The sequence below is a fragment of the Euprymna scolopes genome, chromosome 1, assembly GCF_053919585.1.
Source record: "Euprymna scolopes isolate OS-2025 chromosome 1, ASM5391958v1, whole genome shotgun sequence".
In the NCBI taxonomy this organism is placed as follows: Eukaryota; Metazoa; Mollusca; class Cephalopoda; order Sepiida; family Sepiolidae; genus Euprymna; species Euprymna scolopes.
Window position 1 is genome coordinate 200,182,238 of NC_136482.1, and position 22,459 is coordinate 200,204,696.

The 22,459-nt window shown below is 33.4% G+C and overlaps 1 protein-coding gene across 5 annotated transcripts in view; it reads right to left on the reverse strand.

Moving 5' to 3' along the window:
• The window catches only part of LOC145279649 (atlastin-2-like), a 234,906-nt gene that overhangs the window by 24,897 nt on the left and 187,550 nt on the right, over positions 1-22,459 (reverse strand). For all 5 annotated transcript variants that reach the window (XM_080130901.1, XM_080130892.1, XM_080130883.1 and 2 more), the window contains 5 exons: positions 20,810-20,860; positions 18,092-18,154; positions 15,550-15,642; positions 11,754-11,892; positions 3,902-4,029 (listed from right to left, as the gene is read on the reverse strand). In XM_080130901.1, coding sequence (XP_079987027.1) covers positions 3,902-4,029; positions 11,754-11,892; positions 15,550-15,642; positions 18,092-18,154; positions 20,810-20,860 — 474 coding nt within the window. The remainder of the gene's footprint in view (positions 1-3,901; positions 4,030-11,753; positions 11,893-15,549; positions 15,643-18,091; positions 18,155-20,809; positions 20,861-22,459) is intronic.

A 22,459-nucleotide genomic window follows, 5' to 3' on the forward strand; every position in this document is an offset into this window, starting at 1 on the left:
GATAAGTTATTGGATGGGTGTGTTTCTTTTCATGTTTACTTAAACTTAGATCGATGTTAGGGGTTACAATTTTCCAGGGAGGGGGTTTTGAGTAGGACAGTTTCGTGAATTCTGGTTATCAGTAGACTTGCTTCTTTGGAGATCCGTTTTATTCTAAGTCCAAAAGTTTTGATTGAATTTTCTTTTTGGTCGAAGAGGTGCTTACGATGTGGGTTTAAAGTGCTATTGTGTGCTGGGTTTGTGGGGTTGGCTGTTAGTTTTGTGTAGGTTTTGGTTTCTAAGCATTGGAGGGGTTTCATGCGCTTCTGCATATAGGCTTTCTACAGGGGATGTTGGAAATGCTCCTAGTGCTAGTCTTAGTCTGGAGTGGCATATTATGTTGAGGGCTTTTAGATATGACTTTCTGGTGGATTGATATATGAAACTGCCATAGTCTATTTTTGATCTGATGAGTGTTCTATATAGTTTGAGTCGTGTGTTTTTGTCAGCTTCCCAATCTGTACGAGCGATGACTCATAGGAGTTGTAATGTTTTGTTACATTTGGTTTTGATGTGATTGATGTGTGGAATGAAGTTCAATTTTTTGTCAAAAATGATTCCTAGGTGCTTGTGTTCATTTACGAATGGAATTTTTTCACCTTCCATCTGTAAGGTTGGGTCAGGGTGGAATTTGTGTTGGTTACAGAAATGAATGCATTTTGTTTTAGTTTGGGAAAATTTGAAACCATTTTCTGTTGGCCATTTATTAATTTTATTTATGTTTTGTTGAAATTTTCTTATGATAGTGAGAATGTATTTTGATCTGTAGCTGATTGAGCAGTCATCTACGTATAAGGAGCTATGTATATCAGGAGAAAGTTATTTTATAATGTTATTGATTTTTATGTTAAAGATAGTTGTTGATAATATGCTGCCTTGGGGCACTCCTTGATTTTGTGAGTCTGATAAAGTAGAGTCAATGCAAACTTGGAAAGATCTATCTGAGGAAGTTTGTAATAAATTCAGGTAGTCTACCTCTTAGTCCAATCTTGTGGAGATCTTTTGATATCATGTTTCCAAGTGGTTTCATATGCTTTCTCAAGATTAAAAAAAAACAAAACATGTTACGCGTTCCTTATTAATGAAAACTTCTGATATAATTTTAGAGATTAGTGATGTGGTCTATACATCCTCAATTTTTTTGGTATCCACATCAGATTTTAGAAATTTTGTTGTCATCTAAATATCATAGAAGACGGTAGTTGATCATTCTTTCAAACGTTTTGCATAGGCAGCTTGTGAAAGCTATTGGTTTGTAATTTTCCGGGTTTGATGTATCTTTTCCCAATTTGGGTATCGGTATTGTTGCTGGTTTCCATGAAGTTGGGAAATCTTGTTTCCCATATCTGATTATAAATTTTGAGAAGGAGTTTGGAGTTAAAGTTTATTTTGTATTTTTCTTCATGTTTCTTAAGTATTTGGAATTATTCATTGTAGTGTTTTGATGATGAATTTTCCACAAAGGTTTTAGCTAGTGTGTTGACAATATCTTTTTATTTTATATTGTTATTTTCTGTTTATTTGTGAGGTGTTTGATTGGGTTCAGATTATATTTTCCGGATATTTTCCTAATCATTTTCCAGATGGTTTTGGGTTTAGTGGTGGTGTTGATTTTGTTGACAAATTGTTGCCAGCAGATTTTTTTGGATTCTTGAATTGTTTTTAGAGTTTTAGCTCTTTGGTGTTTGTATTCTATTAAGTTGTTGGTTGTTTTTTAAATTTTCTTAAGGCTGCCTTTCTGTCTGATAACCATTTTACATTTTGGATTGAACCATGGTTTGTTTTTTTTTCCAGGAGGAGAATTTTTTGGGGATGCATTTTTTGGCTATTGTTATGAGCACTTCCGTGAATTCTTCTATTGTTTGGATTTGATGTTCTATTAATTGTAGTGAACAAAGTTCTTTGAATTTGGCCCAGTTGGCTTTGTTAGTGTTCCATCTGGGTTTTGGATGGAGTTATTGTAATTGATTTTAATAGGGTAGTGATCACTTCCACAGGGTTCTTCGTAAGTGCTCCATATGTAATCCAAGAAGCTTGATGGATCGCACATGGTAAGGTCAATGGCACTAGTTGATCTGTTTGTTGGATTTAAGCATGTGGCATTTTTTTGATTGAGGAGGCATAAGTCATTTTTGTTAATTAGTTGTCAGATTTTATTTCCTTTTGAGTTTGTGAATTTTACATCCCATAATGTACTGTGGCAGTTAAAGTCTCCTAGGAGGATGAACAGTGAAAGTAGTTTTATTAGATTTTCTAGTTCATTTTCATTCATTGGTTCATGAGGGGGGGGGGGGGTATATTGAGTAAATTGTTTTGTGTAATGTGACTTGAGTTGTGATTGCTTGGAGATTTGTTTTGACAGAAATTACTTTGAGGTATGTTATTCCTTACAAGACTTGAGATGCCTCCATTAGGACGAAGGCCTGTGTTATGGAAATATTTGTATTGTTCATAGTTTGGTGTTTTGAAATGGTTATTGTTTTGTAGGAAGCAGACAATGGCTGGGTTGAAGAGTGAAATGAGTATAAGAAGTTTGTTATAATTAGATTTTATTCCACAACAATTTTATTGGATGATTTGTTGTGTTGTGTTCATGAGGTTATTTACTTTTTCTCTATTTCCATCTTTTTTTGTACTTTACTTCCATTATTTCTTTTTCTTTTTTATGTTTTACAGGCTTCTTTATGATGTCCATATTTTTGGCAGTTGAAATATATTAACGGAGGTATTGTTCTTTTACATTCAAGTAACCAATTTTGATTTCTTTTCATATTGTTGGTTTGTTAAACGTTAATATATATCACCGATAGTTGGAACAGTTTTCCTAGTTTTGAATTTTTGTTCCTCATTTGAGCTCGAGAGGTCAGAGTCAAAGGAATGGTTTCTTTTAAGGGTTTTGAGGGGGTTGCATTTGTTTTTTTTTGCCATCTATTTTGGGGTTCATTTTTCATCAGCCATGCTCCCTACCAACCTCGGAGTCCAAAATTGGGGCATAGTAAGGGAGGAAACGCATTCGCCTTGACCATTCATGTCGGGACTACGTAGAGGATATACTCTTTTGATAAGGAGTTTTCAAGCACTTTATTTCCTGTTTATTATGTTCTCAAAAATACATATGTTCAGATGGAGTGTTGAGTTCTGGTCTTTCCAATTGATTGACCCTTGCGACTGCCTTCTAGCACTTACTTTGTTTGCCTATTTGTGGTAGTTGGGGAAAAAAATTGGAGTACTTTTGAGTTTTGTTCTTTGTTATGGTAGTTGGTATTTTGGGTGTAAGTGCTAGGGCTTGGCGTGACTGGCTGATTGGTCAGATTGAGCCTCTCCGACCACACGTCTAGCCGAAGTAAGGGCCAAAGTAATGTGTTGTAGTATCTAGACTTTTATGCACCCAGGACTAGGTTAACTCAATCACCAGGATCACGTCCTACAGCTAACTGGTTGCCCCATTGAGGGATTTTTACCCTCTGCAATCGGCTTATTCTCATGCCCTACCGACAGGGGAAAAAAAGTGGGGGAGGAGTATACTTCAGGTTGTTTACATTTATTCATGGATTTTAGTTCGGTTGTTTTTATTACTTTGGTTTTTAATGTTTTAAGTTAGGAAGCTAGTAGGGAAGTGTTGTGGGGAAAAGGGGGAAGGGGAGGGGGGATTGTTTTGGGCTTTGCAAAACATGCCATAGTTGTGCAAAAATTAAAAAGAAAAAAAAAAAAAACGGGACGGTATTAATGTAGGCGCATTTGTGTCAGGGAGGTATAGTTTTCTTTAGGCAAAGTATTAATTGTATATATAGTCCATATATATAAATATTTCTTTTTATTAAAATTGAACCCGAAAGAAATAGAAAAGAGAAAGATGACGTACTTTGAAATATTCAACCAATTCACCACAGGTAACTTTCGTGCCATTGATTTCTTTGACGACTAAGCTTTCCGGAGACAAAACGTTTTTGACAAGATGGCGCAAGTGCTGCCTGAAATCAGGTTCAATATCTGCAAAGAATTGAGAATAAAACGTTTTAGTCTTTAATCTAACATTAAATCATAGTTAAACCTAAATAGCATTTAAGTTAACACATAATACTTGGATTCTAAAAAAATATTTTAAATTATGTCCCATCTGGACAACTGGACATATATAATTTATTCCAGGTAGAGAGATATCCAAAGATGAAGAATAATTGAATTTCAATCGTTGATAGCGCTCAATCAAGGAGAGCAAATTTTTTTTTTTTTTTTTTTTTATTCTGCATGGCAGAATATATGGCATGGTTTAAGTTTGGGTATCTAGCAGATGACTTTTGGACAAATATTAACAGTTGTTGCATGCAAAGCATGTATAGTACCAACATAATGAATCTTTAAACCATTCTCTTCCAATTAAGACAATTTTTTTTTTTACAAAAATACTTAAAAAATACTTGGAAAAACAATGGTTTCCAGTTTTCCTTGACAAAAAAACAAAAAAAAAAAAAAAAACTTAAAAACAAAAAACTGGCAAAATATTTTAAAAACAAAAATTTTTTCTTTGAACCTTTCCTTAAAATTATTTTATTCCCCCCCCCCCCCCAAAAAAAAATTTGGGTTTCTTTTTGACAGTTATTAATAAAAAAAATTAAATAAAACACCAAATTTTTATGTTTTGTTTTTCATTGTAACAGCTAAATGAATTAGGGATATAGATTTCCATTTTAGTTATGTACCAAATCTTAATTTGTATTGGAAGTTTGGTTAAATGTGAGGACGTATGTGTTAGTTTTTATTTCTTGATCGTTTTTCTTTATAGCAACTTTTTATTTTTTTTAAATTTTTGTTACAAGTTTTTTTTTTGTTTTTTTTTAAACTTTTGTTTGATTTCATCTATCGTACAATTATCAAGTTCTACACTTTTCACCAATCCTTTGATGTGTTGAGATTTATGGGGATACAAATATTTTTTATGTTGTGTAATTTGGTGGTTTTTAGCAATATCTCTGCATACTTGTTTTTAACTTCTATCAAGGTATTGTTACAAGTGGTTTTGATTGATTTTGGAGCCACATTCGCTGCGGGATATTTTTCTATTATGAAGAGTGAAAGTTTGATGGGTTTGTCAACCACAGACTCAAGAACTATGAATGTCAGATAGGGTTATCACTTTCGCTTCACTATCTGTATCAGATTCAGAGTATGGTATTTAACTGTATTTCATGACTTTACTTGCAATGGCTTGGAATTTGTGAAGTGCCATATGTAAATTTTGTGTTTCATTGGCTATGCTCCCTACCCACTATGCGGGGATGCACCTAGGAGAAAATCCATTCACCTCATAACATCAGAGCTACATAATTTATCACATCAGCCAAAATATGCTGATGACTGATGATTTAAGATCGTTGTTGGGCTTTCATTTTCAGGATAATTACTCACCTGGGGACAGAAAAAAGTATGCGTCCTTCCTCAGCAAGAAGGACCCAATAGCCACTGTCCGGATTCTGAATATCTGAGAAAGGGCTAACATGACCAGCTGATTGGTCGGATTGGGCCTCTCTGACTGTCTAGCCCAGTAAGGGCTAAAGTGAAGTGTCGCAAGTCATACGATCGCTTAAGTGTCGCAAGTCATACGATCGCTTAAGTGTCGCAAGTCATACGATCGCTTAAGTGTCGCAAGTCATACGATCGCTTAAGTGTCGCAAGTCATACGATCGCTTAAGTGTCGCAAGTCATACGATCGCTTAAGTGTCGCAAGTCATACGATCGCTTAAGTGTCGCAAGTCATACGATCGCTTAAGTGTCGCAAGTCATACGATCGCTTAAGTGTCGCAAGTCATACGATCGCTTAAGTGTCGCAAGTCATACGATCGCTTAAGTGTCGCAAGTCATACGATCGCTTAAGTGTCGCAAGTCATACGATCGCTTAAGTGTCGCAAGTCATACGATCGCTTAAGTGTCGCAAGTCATACGATCGCTTAAGTGTCGCAAGTCATACGATCGCTTAAGTGTCGCAAGTCATACGATCGCTTAAGTGTTGCAAGTCATATGATTGCTTAAGTTGCTGAATCATGGGCTGCTCAGTCCTTGTTCTTGAGAATCACAGGTCGCCACCCACAGCCAACAGGTGGCCTCATTGTGGGGGGAGGGGGGAAGCGTCCTTACCCTTTGCAGGGGAGCAGTCAGTATAATCTCATGCCCCACAGGTTAGTATAGCAGTGTGGACTTTTTACGATTTCATTGTCAGTTCCTTAAATCTGTTTTTATAGATCTTTGTAGATATTTCTGAATTTGATTTTTTGCTTGCATATATTTGGTTGGTCATCACATTCAGTTTCTCAGCATAAAAAAACTTATGCAAGTTATACCAATCAAAGCTAATGAATAACAATAGAAAAATTAAGGGGTGGCTCCACACTCCCCAAAGCCCGCAAGCTGGGGCCTCACCATTGGATATAGTTTAAGGGCATATCCAGTACTGGGTATTTATGTCCAAAGGATATGATTATATACATATGTACAATTTAGACTATTGTATTAGAAATATATATCTTAAGTTGTATACCCTTATCTTCACCCAATGTATATAGGGTGAAGAGAAAAGTGTATACCTTCATACAAAAACTTAAAAAATTTCCATAAACATTTTTTTTTTAATTCCTTTGAAGATTGTAACGTTGGGTATGAGGCAGCCAAACCAGTTTCCAAGATTGCTTTTTATTGAAACTAGCCAAGAGCTCTTGTGTGCTCGCTCTAAACAATGAATGTTAACCCTAATACAGTTTTCATGGTATTCTCTTGTGTCATCTCGCTGACAAATGTTGAAGTCCACATCCACATTCGTCATTTGATATCAGATCATTTCGATCTGCTTCAAACCAAATCTAGTGTTTTGTGTTAAGGTAGAAACTCCTTAACCGTCACAAATCCAACACACTCTTTAAACTTTTCCTAACATACGTAAACTGCTGCAAAGCTCATTGTCAAATGTAAAACTGTTCATAAACTCTAAGTATACTGACCTCCATTATTTGATCCTTTTGATCATGTTCACTGCAACACTTAACTGTTTTGTGTATCTTTGTGAACAATTTCCTTTTTTGAACTTGTGTTCATCCTTAACAAGGCATATCGCCACTTGGATGTAACTGGGATATTAATTGGGAATTTAATATATATATATATATATATAGCTATGTAATGGCTGTTAATACCAATTTGCTTAAGGATACATAAAAAAAAAAAAAACATTCTATCGTAAATTTTTTCTTAGAGAAGAAATGAAAGATATACTAAATAGGGAATAACTGGAAAGAAAAAAGAAAAAGTATCCGATAATATCTGTGTGAATTTCTGGAAATCAAAATTCTGATTATAAATTGTGATATATTCCCCTACCTCAGTTTTAAGACTTCAAAAACAAACTTATGCAACTGACCACATAAAAGACCAATTATATAACTAATGAAATGTTCACATCTAAAAGCTGAAGCATTTTATTTGTGTGTGTGTGTATTGTTAAAGATGTCGTCGAGAATCATCGAATATGGATTTATACAAGTTGTTCAGGATTCAATATAATCGAAAAAAGTTTATTTTAAGGAGTCAAAAGGAAAGAAAACAGCTGCTAGAGCACTGAAAGGAATGAACTATCAAATTAAAATTACAAATAAATAAATAAAATACCTAAAATAGATGAGACAAGCGAGGTAAATTATTGATTTCTCCTATGCACAATCAATTCATACTGTGTAGGCAGGCATTATAAAAAAAAAGAAAAGAAAAGAAAAAAGGGGGATGATAAACTAGTTTTTTCAGTTTCATGAACCTGTCAAGCAAGATGAATCAAACGATTAGGAGATAAAATTGGAAAAACATTGAAAAGAGATTTCACAACAGGTTTTGAAGATTTCATTATGAGCCGGAAAGCCTGACGCCACCCTAAACTGAAAGAGGAAGCCCCCCCCCCTTCCTACAACATTGCCCTTTGGGAGTGGGAGACATTTTAGAATATTCAATTAACTGAGTGGGAGATGATAATGGTTCAATGGTTAACGACATGGACTGATGACTTGAGTGTTTTAAGTTCAAACCTAGTTCATTCTACACAAATAACTTTCACTTAGGATGTTGGTCCTTCCCGTGAGTACTAGATATATTTCTGGGAAGAATTTTGCTTATAACATTTTGGGGATAATCAATGCTAAAAATAGAATTTTTGGATTCATAAGATATGAATTAACTGAGTGGGAAGAAGAGGAGTTGTAAAGTGACAATCGTTAAAATAATTTTTAGTAAATTTATACTTTTTAACCCTTCACGGTACATTTTTAGTAAATTTATACTTTTTAACCCTTCACGGTACATTTTTAGTAAATTTATACTTTTTAACCCTTCAAGATACATCCGATGTTTTCTGAGAAAAAGACTCAAGTATTCCTTAATCACTTGTTTCTAAGTATTTTTAATGAATTATGTTTTTACTCTCGTTCACCCCCGAACAAGCATTGCCACTTGGAACGTAAGGGGATACAATTTGGGATCATGTATACAAGGGACTATGTAAGGAGAGGAGCGAGATGTTAGTTTACGTTATATTTAAAATTTTGCATGTTGGAACAGTCTGGGAAGCAGGAAGGAAATTCCAAAGTCTAGCAGTTGGAAGGAAGACCTTGTTAGCATAAAAGTGAATTCCATTGTGAAGAGGTGATATTTTGTAGCTAAGAAGGTTTATTGCGGGTACGTTGAGGGGGTACAAGTGGATAGAAGTCATCAGAACACTTTTCATCGCAATAATTTTCCTGTCATAAAAATCAAATTCAAAGTAAATCTTATTTCCTTTGGATGATTGTTATTGTAAACTTTTTAATCAAAGTGAAACATACTTTTAATAAATTATCAAAAATTATTTTCAACAAGCCAAAATACTGCCACTGCTACCATTACACAAATGAGCATCTATATATTTATATATATATATATATATATATATATATATATATTAGTAATTCTTCCAATGCATTCACCTCTAAAAGACAGGTCTGCTGTTGATACGAAGAGACTGGGAGAGGAAGACAAAGAAGCAGAGGCGTGGTTGGTTTTATCAAGAAAAAGGCAAGATTAACTGCAAGAATTCCCAAGATTTCAAAAGAGTAAAAAGACCAAACTGACGGATAGGGGGGGGGGGCGTGCTTTTGCTCAAAACAGAAAACTGGAAATAGAAGAGAAAAGTTCCTTTCAAAAGAGTTCTGGGGTGTAAAGCAGAAGAACCCAGCAGTTTTCAATATATATATATATTTTCAAAAATCAAGACAACAAAATATAAAACGAGAACATCATATGGTGTATTTCCTTATGTGTTACAATTGTTTCATAACCATTTGGACAAATGTTAACATTCACCAAAATACATTTGTCATATTTTTTCATAATCCCTATTTTAAGGGATCAAGCAGTTGGACTTGCCTCGTTCCTTCTCATTTTATTTTAATTTGTTTTCATTTACCTTCGAATTAAGTATCCCACTTCTGTATTTCTTATTAGATGATAATTCTACAATTTTTTATTTTTATATTCACTTAATCTTTTTTCTAATTTTTATAATTATTTTTTCACTCTGATTAATTTACACAAATCCTAAACTACACCTTCCAAATTTGAGTCTATATGTCCAATTATTCATTTCCCAATTTGCCTTAGTTTTGTATAAATTTTTATTTACATGTTACGCTATTTGTTTATCCTTTTAATTTACATATTCTCTTAAGAAAAACTATAATTAAAAAGGTTTATACAAATAATTTTAATATTTATCTTCACCTCACACTGTTCATATAGATTTACATGTTAAATCTATCATTTCTAGCCTTATCTTAATATGATCATGCTATCTTTCATTTTTACTATTTCTGTGTTTATGGGCAAATGTTTAATATTTCGCCTTTTATTTATATCAATGAATTTAATTTATGAAGCTCGATGTAACTATAGAGTATATACAAATATATTCAAAGATGGCATAAATTAAAAAATAATTACAACTTCTCTTCCGATTTTGTAATCATGCCTATATTCCTTTAAATATGGAGGAGTTAAAGGTGGAAGAAATCCAAAAATTGACATAATTACATGAATGATTATGCGCTATGGAGCAGGTGCTGTCAAGAATTGTGCATTTCTTGATACTTAAAGAAATAAATGGTAAGATGGACAACGCCTTGAAATTTCGAATATAGACTTGTCATATATACATACACAAATACCATGGATTGAACTATCACTATTGATAAACCTCAGCATTTCCTTAGCAGAAAAAAAAAAAAAAAAAAAAAAAAAAAAAAATCATAAGAGAACTCTTAAAACCCACGATGTCACACGCAATGCTTTCGCATATGCTTGATTAATAAGAATTTTAATTTTGCAAAGCTGTAATAAACGCGCACATAATGAGATGCCACACGTACTAGCAATAATACTGTGCAACATTTAAGTTTCTTTCAAGTTCTTGCTAAAAACAATTGTGGGAAATGAAATTCTAATAGCATCGTTCATCTTTTAATTCTGGCCCAATTCCGTACTAACCTTTATTCCCCCACCTCTCACATCAACATCCCATCTTAAATTCAAAACCTCAAAGCTCCCACGTCTTCTGTCAATATGCTTACCTGCTATTCTTCCGCACTTCTGTTGCATCACATCTACTCTTCAATTTCTGCCAATCATGCGACAACAATGCTCGAAATATGTTTTAATACTTTCTAAAACGCTTTTCATACCAAATAAGGCATTTTATCACTTGGTTGTAAGGCATTATTATTTGGGATCATATCTAAGAGACTATTGGGAGTTGAGCAGCAAGATGTTTGTTCACATTACACTTAAACCTCTCTTGGTTAGTAATGGAAACAGGAAGGTAATTCTAAAATTTAGCAGTCTAAGAGAAGAAAGTATTAGAGTACAAGACTTTCAGCATGTAGAGATCTCTACAGTGAAGGGGTAAAACTTTGCGCTTATCGTGTTTGTCAGGAGGATACATATGGAGGCGGCACAAGTGATATAAGTTCATTAGAGCACATTCCATTCAAGTGATACGGATCAAACAGGCACAGGAATGCAACTTATATTTATAAAAAGCTAAATATGTTTATCACACCGTTCTGATGTTTGTTTTGTTAGTGAAAATAAACACTTCTTCAAACAGCTGTAAACTTGGGCACTGCTTCGTAATATTAAAAGATTTCAATCTTAATCATATTCCAAAATAGTGAGGGACTGATATGCATTTTTTTTTTTTTTTGCTGAATAATTGGATTGCTATCAATATCTTTAACCGAATACGACTTTTGCATCTTATAACCAATTTGACTTCTGGACCTGATAACTGCACATCCTTTCGCTTGCATTTTTCATTTTTGCATTTCATAAACTCTTTCCACTAACTTTTATGCATATATGATGCAGTTTTAATTTATTGTAGTACCAGCAAAATCATGGCTTTGCTTATAATTTTGCTAGAACCTTTCCTCTGATGAAAAGGACACATTTTTTGAAACTCCGCAGATTAAGGAATTCTTCATATTTCTTTTTGAGTATTATGTGAAATAAAGTCTTCTGAATTATAACTGACAGTCTTTGTGATACATACACAAAGTGTGACAGTCTTTGTGATACATACACAAAGTGTGACAGTAATACAAGAGAAGAATTTTCATAATTTTACGCAAGAATGATGTCTTCCATATTCTCACCTTTTAGTCTTCCATTGAATTTCGGATCTGTTGCAACTTTAAGTCCAGGGTGAGGCATCAAAAAGCAGTTAATGGAGTGGAAACAGGATCGGATGTGACGACGCAGCTGTTGCAATTCTGAATGTTGGAGATCAGAAATCTGCAGAAATTTCATTTTTTTAATAAAAAAAAACAAAAACTTTGAAACAAATTGGAAAATTGCAATGAGCAAGATTTGTAAAATGTAAAGCCACAACTTTCCAAACATTTTTACAATAGAAAAAGTAAAGAAAATTTTTTGTAAACCTCACAAACCAATCAGAAAAGATAAAGTGTGAATATTATCGACACATAATGAATCTGCTGATATGAATGTTTTTTTGTTCTTTTACAGCATATCAACCTTTTTGCATCATTTAATGCCAAATCTGGTAATTGTAGAAAAGATTTTATGCATAAGTTCTTAATATCTTCAAATATTTATTCATAAAGTTTCGTTCGCTGATTTAGTATATCAACTCTTTCATGGTGCTTGCCTTGATTGTACAGTAGAAAATTTTTTTTTTACTTTGCAGAACATGATTGAGTTTTTCAAAGCAAAAAACATCAATGTTTGGTACATTTTTGGTCAGGAAGCCAGTATCAACAGACAACCCGATCTGGTAGCACCAAATGCCCTAACAGGTAGTACCACTTTGCTCCAATCATGACTAAGGGGTAACTCCACATTCTCCACAACCCCCAAATACAGAAGTTGGAATTGGAATTACTTTTGACTATTTTTACCATCCCATAATTTTCCAAGGTTTTAAAGTTTTCAAGCACACAGCTAATACATAATGATCAAATTGAGGGAAACCTGTCACATGCAATGAAGCAATTTTCTGGCAATAAACTGAAAAGGAATGCGGTTGCTTTTCATGAATTTTTCAAAGAGGCTGATAGGATTGATATGCCCCTCTCCCCTAAAACTGGTGCTGCTTATGGAGTATTCCTTCTCAGTGATTAGTCTCTCTACCAAGACTGGAGATTCTTGTCTACCCTATTATTTGGAGGTTTGTTTGTGCGAAGCAAGTGTTGCGCAACCTCTAATCTCACCTCTTCAAAATTGCCATAAGGAAGGTACATGCACCAGCTTATATTCTCAAATGGTTACCCATCTTAATACTGACCAGGTGCAATGATGCTTAGCTTTGGTGTGCCCATGTGATTATGACGCATATACAACTTATTTAACCTGTGATTATAAACATAACTATTGTAATAGATTTTAAAACTTCTGGTCACGTCAAAAGAGAATGCCACGGGAGTCGAAAAGTGTTATTTTGTCTTCTATAGTAGATCGCACAGTTCTATTTTCATGCTAGTTTTACCAGCAGACTCTATTCTATTGGAAAATTGGAAGAGTTGTTTGTGAGACGACCACTAGGAGACGGTTTTACAGGACCAATCACCTCTTCAACCTAAAGACTGAAATGGAACCTCCTCTTTGTACTTCTGACGGCATTCATCCAAAGTGGGTTGGGTTGAGTCAGCTCAAAGTGAATTCACTTCATCACGAATCAAGGTAGTTCATCCAAGTCTGTTGTTGATAAAACGTGTGCTACAAATGACCTCTTTACAGTTAACCCTCTAAACTGACCCTATTTTGAAGGAGGGTAAGGGCGTCTTTCCTGAAGGTATTCGTCAAAGTAATGCAACACCATGAGTTGAGGCAGATCATCCAGGTTTGCTGCCGACTTCTCGGCATACTTCAGCCAATCACAATTCTATAGTCACATGCCAAAGATGTGAAGGCCAATCATAGCTTCCAAATCAGCTTTGACCATTATAAACAACATCCTTAGTTAAAAAATAAAAAAAAATTTATTTTTTATTTTTTTTTATTACATTTTCACCCTAAACAAGGCAGTGTCATTTTGACGTAGGAGGCTACTATCAGGGACATAAGTTGCAGAGATGCTATCTAGGGAGTTGAGCAGCAAAATGTCCGTTCACATTACACTTGAACTTCTGCATGTCAGTACAGTCAGGGAAACAAGAACCGAGGGAGTTCCAAAGTCAAGCAGTTCTGGGGGAAGAAACTATTAGAGTAGAAGGCTTTCTTACATCTAGGGATCTTTACTGTGTAGGGGTGGGATTTTGCCGCTTGTCAGATTTGACGAGAGTATTTACGTCAAGGGAGTACAGAGGCTTGTAGTTCGTCGAAGCATCCACCATTTACATATTTGTAAAACAGACAAAGGGATGCAACATTTCGTCGATGGGATGATGGGACAGAGGTTGAAGCTTAGATGACAGTTCAAAACCTATCAGGTTGGCGACTCTTGATTTCTTTCTAGGAGTGAGAGACTAGTAGCAGATGCACCAGCCCAAGTGTGACAATACTTCACACATGAGCGAATGGTGGCCTTATAGAGGTACAGGATACTTTCAAGTGTAACTTTCTAGCATGGTAGAGAGAGACCACCTTCTTCGCAGCAGCCTTGGCAATGCTCTCAATGTACCGGTACCAACTCATGTTCCCTGTGAACATTAAGCAAAGGAGTTTGAAAGAAGTACTTTTAAATAATGTATATAGTATCTATACCTATTGGTGATTGAAAAGGTTTCTTGTAATTGAAGGAAACAAGCTCAGCCTTGACAGCATTGAATGATTATCCATTTTTGTCGCCATTCCACTACAGATTGGAGGTCTTCCTCTAGTGTTTCTGGTATTTCCTTCGATATGTGTTCATTTGTTTCACCCTCATGCCTGTTATAGAGCGTGGTGTCATCAGCAAATATACCCATTTCAGAGACAATTTTATCAGGAAGGTCATTTATCCAAGAATAGACCGCTAAGGTACACCCGTATTTATATTGTTGTTTAGATGTACGACTGTCAAGGACAACCTGAATTCTTCTCTTATTTACGAACAATTTAATTATGTTAAGTATTCGTCCCATGATACTGAATGATCTGATTTTCCTGAGAAATCGTTGTGCCATATCCTGTCAAAAGCCTTAGATATATCTAGGGCTACTGCCCTACTCTCCCCAGTTTTGTACAGTATATGGTATATATGTTCAGAAAGTACAGTAAGGATATCTGCTGTAGGATAGGCTTGCCTAAATCCATATTTTTGGTCAATCAGAAGTTTAGCAACTGTAAGATGACTATAGCTTGATTAGTTTTGGATTCAAATATTTAGGCAAAGAGAGGAAGTAGGCTAATGAAGCGATAATTTAATGGTTCAGTTCTTTCGATAGAATTCTTGTAAACTGGTACCACAGAAGCAGTTTTCCAGCAGTCAGGATAGCAAGATTCATTAAGACATTTGTTGTAAAGTTTGGAGAGGACTGGAGCAACTTTAGAGCATTTTTTAATAGTACAGCCGAGATGAGATTTGGTTCACATGCTTTTGAGATGTCTAGATTTTTTGTGATATCCTACACCTGAGAAGGAAAGATCAGGGAGGAAGTGGTTTACTGGATCCAATTGATCATCACTCTTCTTGCATCGTCCCGGTAGCAGTGTTGGTGCTATTGCCTTGTGAATCAGGTCTGTTGGTGGACAACAAAGTGCATGCCTAAACCATCAAAGCCTCCTGATAAGTACTTCCTCGAGTCTAGGAAGTTTACATCGTGCATGGATTATTAGATTAACCCTATTTCGAGGAGAGGATAAGGGTGTCTTTCCAGAGGATATTAAAGTAATCCAACACTTTCGACTTTTGACCTGGCTGAATCCAAATAACAGCCATTATCAATAATAAACAATGATGGTCAAATTTTCAGCTGAGAGAAAAACTCATTTTAATCAACGCTTACTTACAGCCAATCTTTTTTCCAGAATTTCGTTTCCTCCTTGTAAGCCATAACTATGTTCATATGAGCAACTCCAGTCCCGCACAAGAAACATCAAAGACTAAATTAACAAAAAAAAGTAAAAATAAATTAGTAAACAAATGCCAACAAATAGTTTTATTTTTTTCTACGCAGTTCAAGGGGGGGGGGGTATTTTCAGGAAAATTTTCAAATAAAGATTTTGGTGCTTATTTAGAATCAAACCTACTTTCAAAACATAGAAAAAAACATTAAATTATTGTACTTATCTGTCATGGAACAAAGATTTCATATTCAAAAAATCATGTATATTGATCAAGCAACTTTATTTTTAACTAAGAAAATGAAATTCTTCGATGAAGCGAGTCTTTGTTTTGATCCAAGTTTTTATAAATAAGGGAAAACAACTTGATTCAGACTATCAAACTTGTAATGGCTATAATTTCCTAAATTTTTCTAATATATTTTTTCTTAGTCTGATTTTTTTGTATGGTGAGGACACTATTTTAATGCAGAAATATATTTTAATTACAGTTCAATGGGGACACTTCATTTTCAAGCTAAAAACTGCAAGAATTAAACTTCCACTATTGAGGCAGATAATTTCAAGAGTGAATATACTTTCCTGGGCAATGCCGAGACACAGCTTAGCTAGTTATTTAATAAATATGAAGACCCTTGAAAATTTACTAATTACTATCTTCTCATTTTTCCAAAAACTGCTTTCTTTGTACAAGATTGAATGGTAAATATTGTTATGCCACCATTCCGGTGCTATGTTGCCCTCATATATACTTACTATATATATTCCATGTGAGTTCATAAACGTTTGTTTCACCTATATACTTTAAGTTCTAAGATTAAGTTATAACTGAATATGCCACCCATCTTGACTATACATTTTTCGTGCTCCGAAATATCGATTAAACCACTCAATATTTTTTTTTTTAATGTCTAATTATTTAGGAAAACAATTACTCTTCAGCGATATGTAATTTACATTTATACACCACAAACATGTAAATAAGATAAAGATAGAAGGCAAGAGAAGAAAAGAAAAACAAAGCTAGAAGAAAACAAAGCTAGAAGAAAACAAAGCTAGAAGAAAACAAAGCTAGAAGAAAACAAAGCTAGAAGAAAACAAAGCTAGAAGAAAACAAAGCTAGAAGAAAACAAAGCTAGAAGAAAACAAAGCTAGAAGAAAACAAAGCTAGAAGAAAACAAAGCTAGAAGAAAACAAAGCTAGAAGAAAACAAAGCTAGAAGAAAACAAAGCTAGAAGAAAACAAAGCTAGAAGAAAACAAAGCTAGAAGAAAACCAAGCTAGAAGAAAACCAAGCTAGAAGAAAACAAAGCTAGAAGAAAACAAAGCTAGAAGAAAACAAAGCTAGAAGAAAACAAAGCTAGAAGAAAACAAAGCTAGGAGAAAACAAAGCTAGAAGAAAACAAAGCTAGGAGAAAAAAAAGCTAGGAGAAAAAAAAAGCTAGGAGAAAAAAAAAGCTAGGAGAAAAAAAAAGCTAGGAGAAAAAAAAAGCTAGGAGAAAAAAAAAGCTAGGAGAAAAAAAAAGCTAGGAGAAAAAAAAAGCTAGGAGAAAAAAAAACCTAGGAGAAAAAAAACCTAGGAGAAAAAAAACCTAGGAGAAAAAAAGCTAGGAGGAAAAAAAGCTAGGAGGAAAAAAAGCTAGGAGAAAAAAAAGCTAGGAGAAAAAAATGAACTAGAAGAAAAAAATGAACTAGAAGAAAAAACACTAAAATAGAGGAAGACTAAAATATAAGAAAATATAAAATTTGTAGATAAAATTGGTAATATAAAACAGCTTTATAATTATGCAAGAATTTCTCAGCACATACTTGCATTTCGTGAATTTTTGAATAAACGATTCATTTTATTTTAAGAAATTCATAATTATTCTCATTGAATAAAAAAAAAAAAAAAAAAAAAAAAAAAAACTTAATTTTCTAAAATTGCTATATTTCCAACAAGTGTATTTAATACATTTTCAATTTAAGAAAAGTTTAAATACAAAACTTCAATTCAAATCTACCAATAATTTTCCAAACTAGAAATTAAGTTTTTCAAAAAAAAAAAAAAAAAAAAAAAAAAAGTTTTAAGATTATTTTCACAAATAGGAAAATTTACAAGGAAAATATAAAATAGAGAAAGAATTGTAAATATTGATTTGTCGTCAAGTATTTCAAAATTATTCACCCTCTAAACCATTCCACCTGCCTAAAGGGATGGGGGTGGGCATTTCTGAGTCACACGAAAATGAAAAGATTACCAACATTCAGGAAATATTTTCATCGAATCGCTGGGATTTTTTTTTCTCCCTTAAACATTAGATTTATTCATGAATCATTTTTAAAGATTATCGTTCTACCGTTAGAGATGAATCAAGAAATTAAAGTAAAAACAAATCTAAAATTATTGCATTGAATTTTATCAGCAATTCAAAATCAATAGAGAAATAATTCAAACATTAGAAGACTTCAATTTTTTTTCTAATAAAAATATAAAAAATAATTTTTACCTGGAAAGGTTTTGAAATGTTGTCATTTGCATCAAGTGCAAGACGACCATATTCTGTGAATAACTGATAAAAAAAAAAAAAAAACATAATTAGATGAAAATGTAAATGGCTTTAAACACTTCATGATGGATAGATCACCATTATTAAAAAAAAAAAAGCAAAAAAAAAAGCAAGAACATTGCTCCAATTTTAGCGTCAGAATCAAAATAAAAATTACTGCAAATGCGATTCAATTATCTTTGTGATTGCACTACAATAAAACACAAAACCTGCATTAATTGATGTAAATCAGTTAAGCTCTGTGCCTTTTTGGGGTGAAATGATAAAATTGGACAAATCACTGCCACATCTTTATTAACAATCCTATTCAGCTTCCTTTTTGTATCTGGGTGAACAACTTATCCATTGTTCTGCCAATAAACACATTTTCCTCTTTCTCCTCTACCTCCTAACACATAGGAGGGGGAGGGACATAAATAGTATAACAGTAATGTTAAAAAGACAAAAAAAATGTTTCAATTTAATCTTAAAAAGTTGACAAAAACTGCAACTTGATTGCAACAAATAAAAGCATCAGATTTTATCTAAAGAATGAAATGAACAATTTTTGAGCTTTTCTTAATGTTAAAAAATGTAACGAATGCAAAGATATTAACTTTATGATTATGGTATAACGGACAGATTTGTTTTAATTTTAAATAAAATTTTTTGGAATTTACTACAAGTTACACCAATGTTTAATTTATTTTTTTTTTGCAAACTATTATCCTCATTTTTTTTTTTTTTTTAGTTGTTTCACAACATTTCGGCCGACTATTCCTCTGGCCTTCATCAGGTGATCAACCGGGATGAGATAGCAAAGCTGAATTTCTTAATTGTATCTTCAGTAATTACTGCCTTCCATAGTTGTCATTTCACCATGTTTTGGTCAACTAATCCTCTGGCCGGCTTCAGGTAGGATTGAAACTGCCACCTTTAGACATTGTTCACCAGGAACCGTAGAGATTCAATGCCTACCCACTGTGCTACGAGCCCCAAAGGATGATCATGGTTGAATTTTTTGGTCTTATAAATCCAAGATTTTTGTTATCTGATCTTTTATTGTCGGGTCCGTACCAAATGGCATATATTATTCAATTGGAATCCCTTTGAGGAGTAATTTGTATATTTTTATTTATTTGTGAACTATTAATCCTCATTTTTTATAATTGTTTCACGACTTTCAGTAATTATTAAGGATACAGTAAAGAGATTCAGCATTCCTATCCCGTTGCAGTTAACCATCTGATATAGGCCAGAGGAATAATTAGCCGAAATGTTGTGAAACAACAATTATAAAAGATGAGGATAATAGTCCGCAAAAAAAATATACCAATTACTCATCTCCAAGAATTCCAAAAATTAACCAATGTTTATCATGATTTGAGGGGGGGGGGGTAGAATATTTGAATTTACTGAAAATGTTTTTGTTGATTGTTAAAAAAATTGTAAAGTTTTAATGTAACTTGATATCTAAGCATTGAAGAAGGCTGTTAGAAATATAAACTACCGGGATGTTGAAATGACAGGAACAAAAACAATGATCGTAATTTCGATTTAAATATTTGTGTATATCTATTCATTGATCGAGATTGTCGGACTGACTTCCTCATCTTGGTTGTTATAGTCACAACGTTTTGGCCGTTTTGCCCTCCAGCCTTCATCAGGTGTTTTGTAACGAACTGGTGAAGCGTTTGTTAGGAGTCTCGAACCCAACCCTTTATTATTATTACGGGGGTACCGTGTTCGGACTCCAGCTAGGCTCTGGGACATAGTTGCTGATTCTGTTTTGAATGTTACTTTTCACTGCCTTCGTTCAGGATTGAACTCAGCACCTTTGGGTAACTGTAAACTTTGATACGTCTAGGACCACTCGGCCATAGGTCACTAGGAAATGTGACTAACAACCAAAATGAGGAAGTCGGTCCGACAATCTCAATCAACGAAAACACATCATCTCAAAAATACAGACAATATCTATTCATATTTACCGATTTATATATGCGAATGATTTTGAATAATGGACTTGCTGTTAAATATAAGCAGCATAAATGTATTTGATAATTTCAAGAGGTGCCTCTTTCAAAAAATTAAAAAAGCTTATTTTTCTTAATGTAGAAATAGGATTGTATTTTCTTAATGTGATTTTACAGATTCCCATGGGGAAATAACATTTGTAAACATGAGTAGAATTAAAAATAAAACCTCAAATTTTTGGCTTTGTAACCGATTCTATTTTAGATTCGGTTTCTAAATTTTTCAGATGAAAATTATTTGGATTCTTCAAAATATTGTTCTTCTCTTGAGCGTTATTTTTACGTTTCAGTCGATGTAACCTTTGACCCTCTCCACAGAACCCTTTATTTAATCCTTGAGAGTAGCATGCTCTTGTTCTTACATCCATAACTAGGTAGAAGTCCTAAGTAATTCGCAGTTGTATTTTGATTGTCGCCTGCACTGAAGATTGAACCTTCAACTTAAAAAATAATTTTTACAACCAAATACTTTATCTATTATGTCAGGGTCCTTGCAGACTGCAAAGATTCATAAGTTTGAAAGATTCTAAGCCCTCCTCTAAGTTTGACAAGATATACCTGCAAAAGGTTGAAGGTTACATCTAAGACGTTTATGTAACTTTCGAAAACAAAACCAGAAATAAGATGAAAATGTGAATCTCACCTGGAGATGTTGTAAGTCATTCTCCTGAATGTTCTGTGAAATATTGTAGATCTAAAAGCAGAAGAAAAGAATTTCAAAGTAATTCAATGTTACATTCAAAATAAAAACTGTCTGGAAAGTGTTAAAAAATGTTGGTGCTTTATTAAGATAGAGTCGATAGATACTTAATTGTCATGCCGAAAATAGTAATATATCCAAAAATTATGAAAAATCATTAAGTTATTTCTAGTTAAAAGTAATTTTTACAGAAAATTGGATAAAATCGAATTTTCCTTAGACGTTATAAAGTAGGCAGTAGGAGACTACACACAGGGGGACATAATTCTAAAATGAACATTTTAAATTACATGTCATGGCTACATTTGTTGTCTATAGCAAGAGACTTTTTTTACTAAAACTTAATAGCAGTTTTACTCAAATTTTCATAATATTTGGATATATTACTATTTTCGATATGACAAATGCATATTATTTTTGCTTAAAACAATATATTAAAAAAATTGATTTCTCAACTATATCTTACCAAGCACCGAAATGTCCAATCAAGCAAATATCAAACAACTGTCATATTTTGAATGCCTGGATTTGGATGAACTGAAACCAACATTTAGCAATTTACTTATTAAACACCCACAAAATTATAAACTTTCAACAACACCGAGTACTTTTTTAAACTTCGTACGTCTAAAAATGTTATTGCAAACTTTAGTATCACAGATTGACTAACAATTAATGCATTTAATATATTTTTTTTATTTTATTTATATAATTTGTGTGTTTCTAAACACTGAAAAAATTTTCACAAGTCAAAATGATTGATGGCTTACAAATTGGGAATGTTTGTTTTCAAAAGGAAAAGTTTTAATCAAACAGAAAATGGACATTAGAAAACAAAAAAATATAGGAAAAAAGGGGGGAGAGGAAAAAAGGAAATAAAAAGGGGGGGAGGGTTAGAGAGAGAAACAATTAGGTGTCAACACCCTCTGAGGACCCATGGTTAAGCGAAGGATGGGTTGGGTGTTATTCTAACAATTTGATGGGAAGGCAACTGACAAGTAAAAAGAGAACAGTTTACCTTTGATAACCCCCTCCTCCTCCCACCACCACATCAAATTAAAGAAAAAAAATTTTTAATAGAATTTTATTTACACCATACTCTTCCTTCCTTTATTCTTTCTCTCCCATTTTTTAACGCTTTTGTTGTTTTTTTAAATGTATTTGTTCACATGACTTGCAAAAAGATTGCAATAATTTTGAAAATTGCTGACCGCAAACATTTTATTTTTTTAATTACACCCCTACCCACCAAAAAATAATTGCAATCTCAGTCACAGAAAAAATAAAAAACAGTCCATGATATTAAGTCGTCAAACCATTAAAAGATGACCAGATGCTTATGATACCAGGATAAAAAAAATGTCAGTTATAATCATTTTTGGTATTATTTTGACTATTTCATCGACTTTTTTTTTTTTTTTTTACGCATTTCTGCCGATGTAACCTCCAATGATCTTTAGTTTTTAGAAAAATGTTTAAGTTTGAATTATTATCCTAAAAAAAAAAAAAAAAAAAAAAAATACTAATTCATATTTCTTGATACAGTGCAAAATTGAAATCTAGTAGGAGTGATGTCCACCTCACAACCACTTT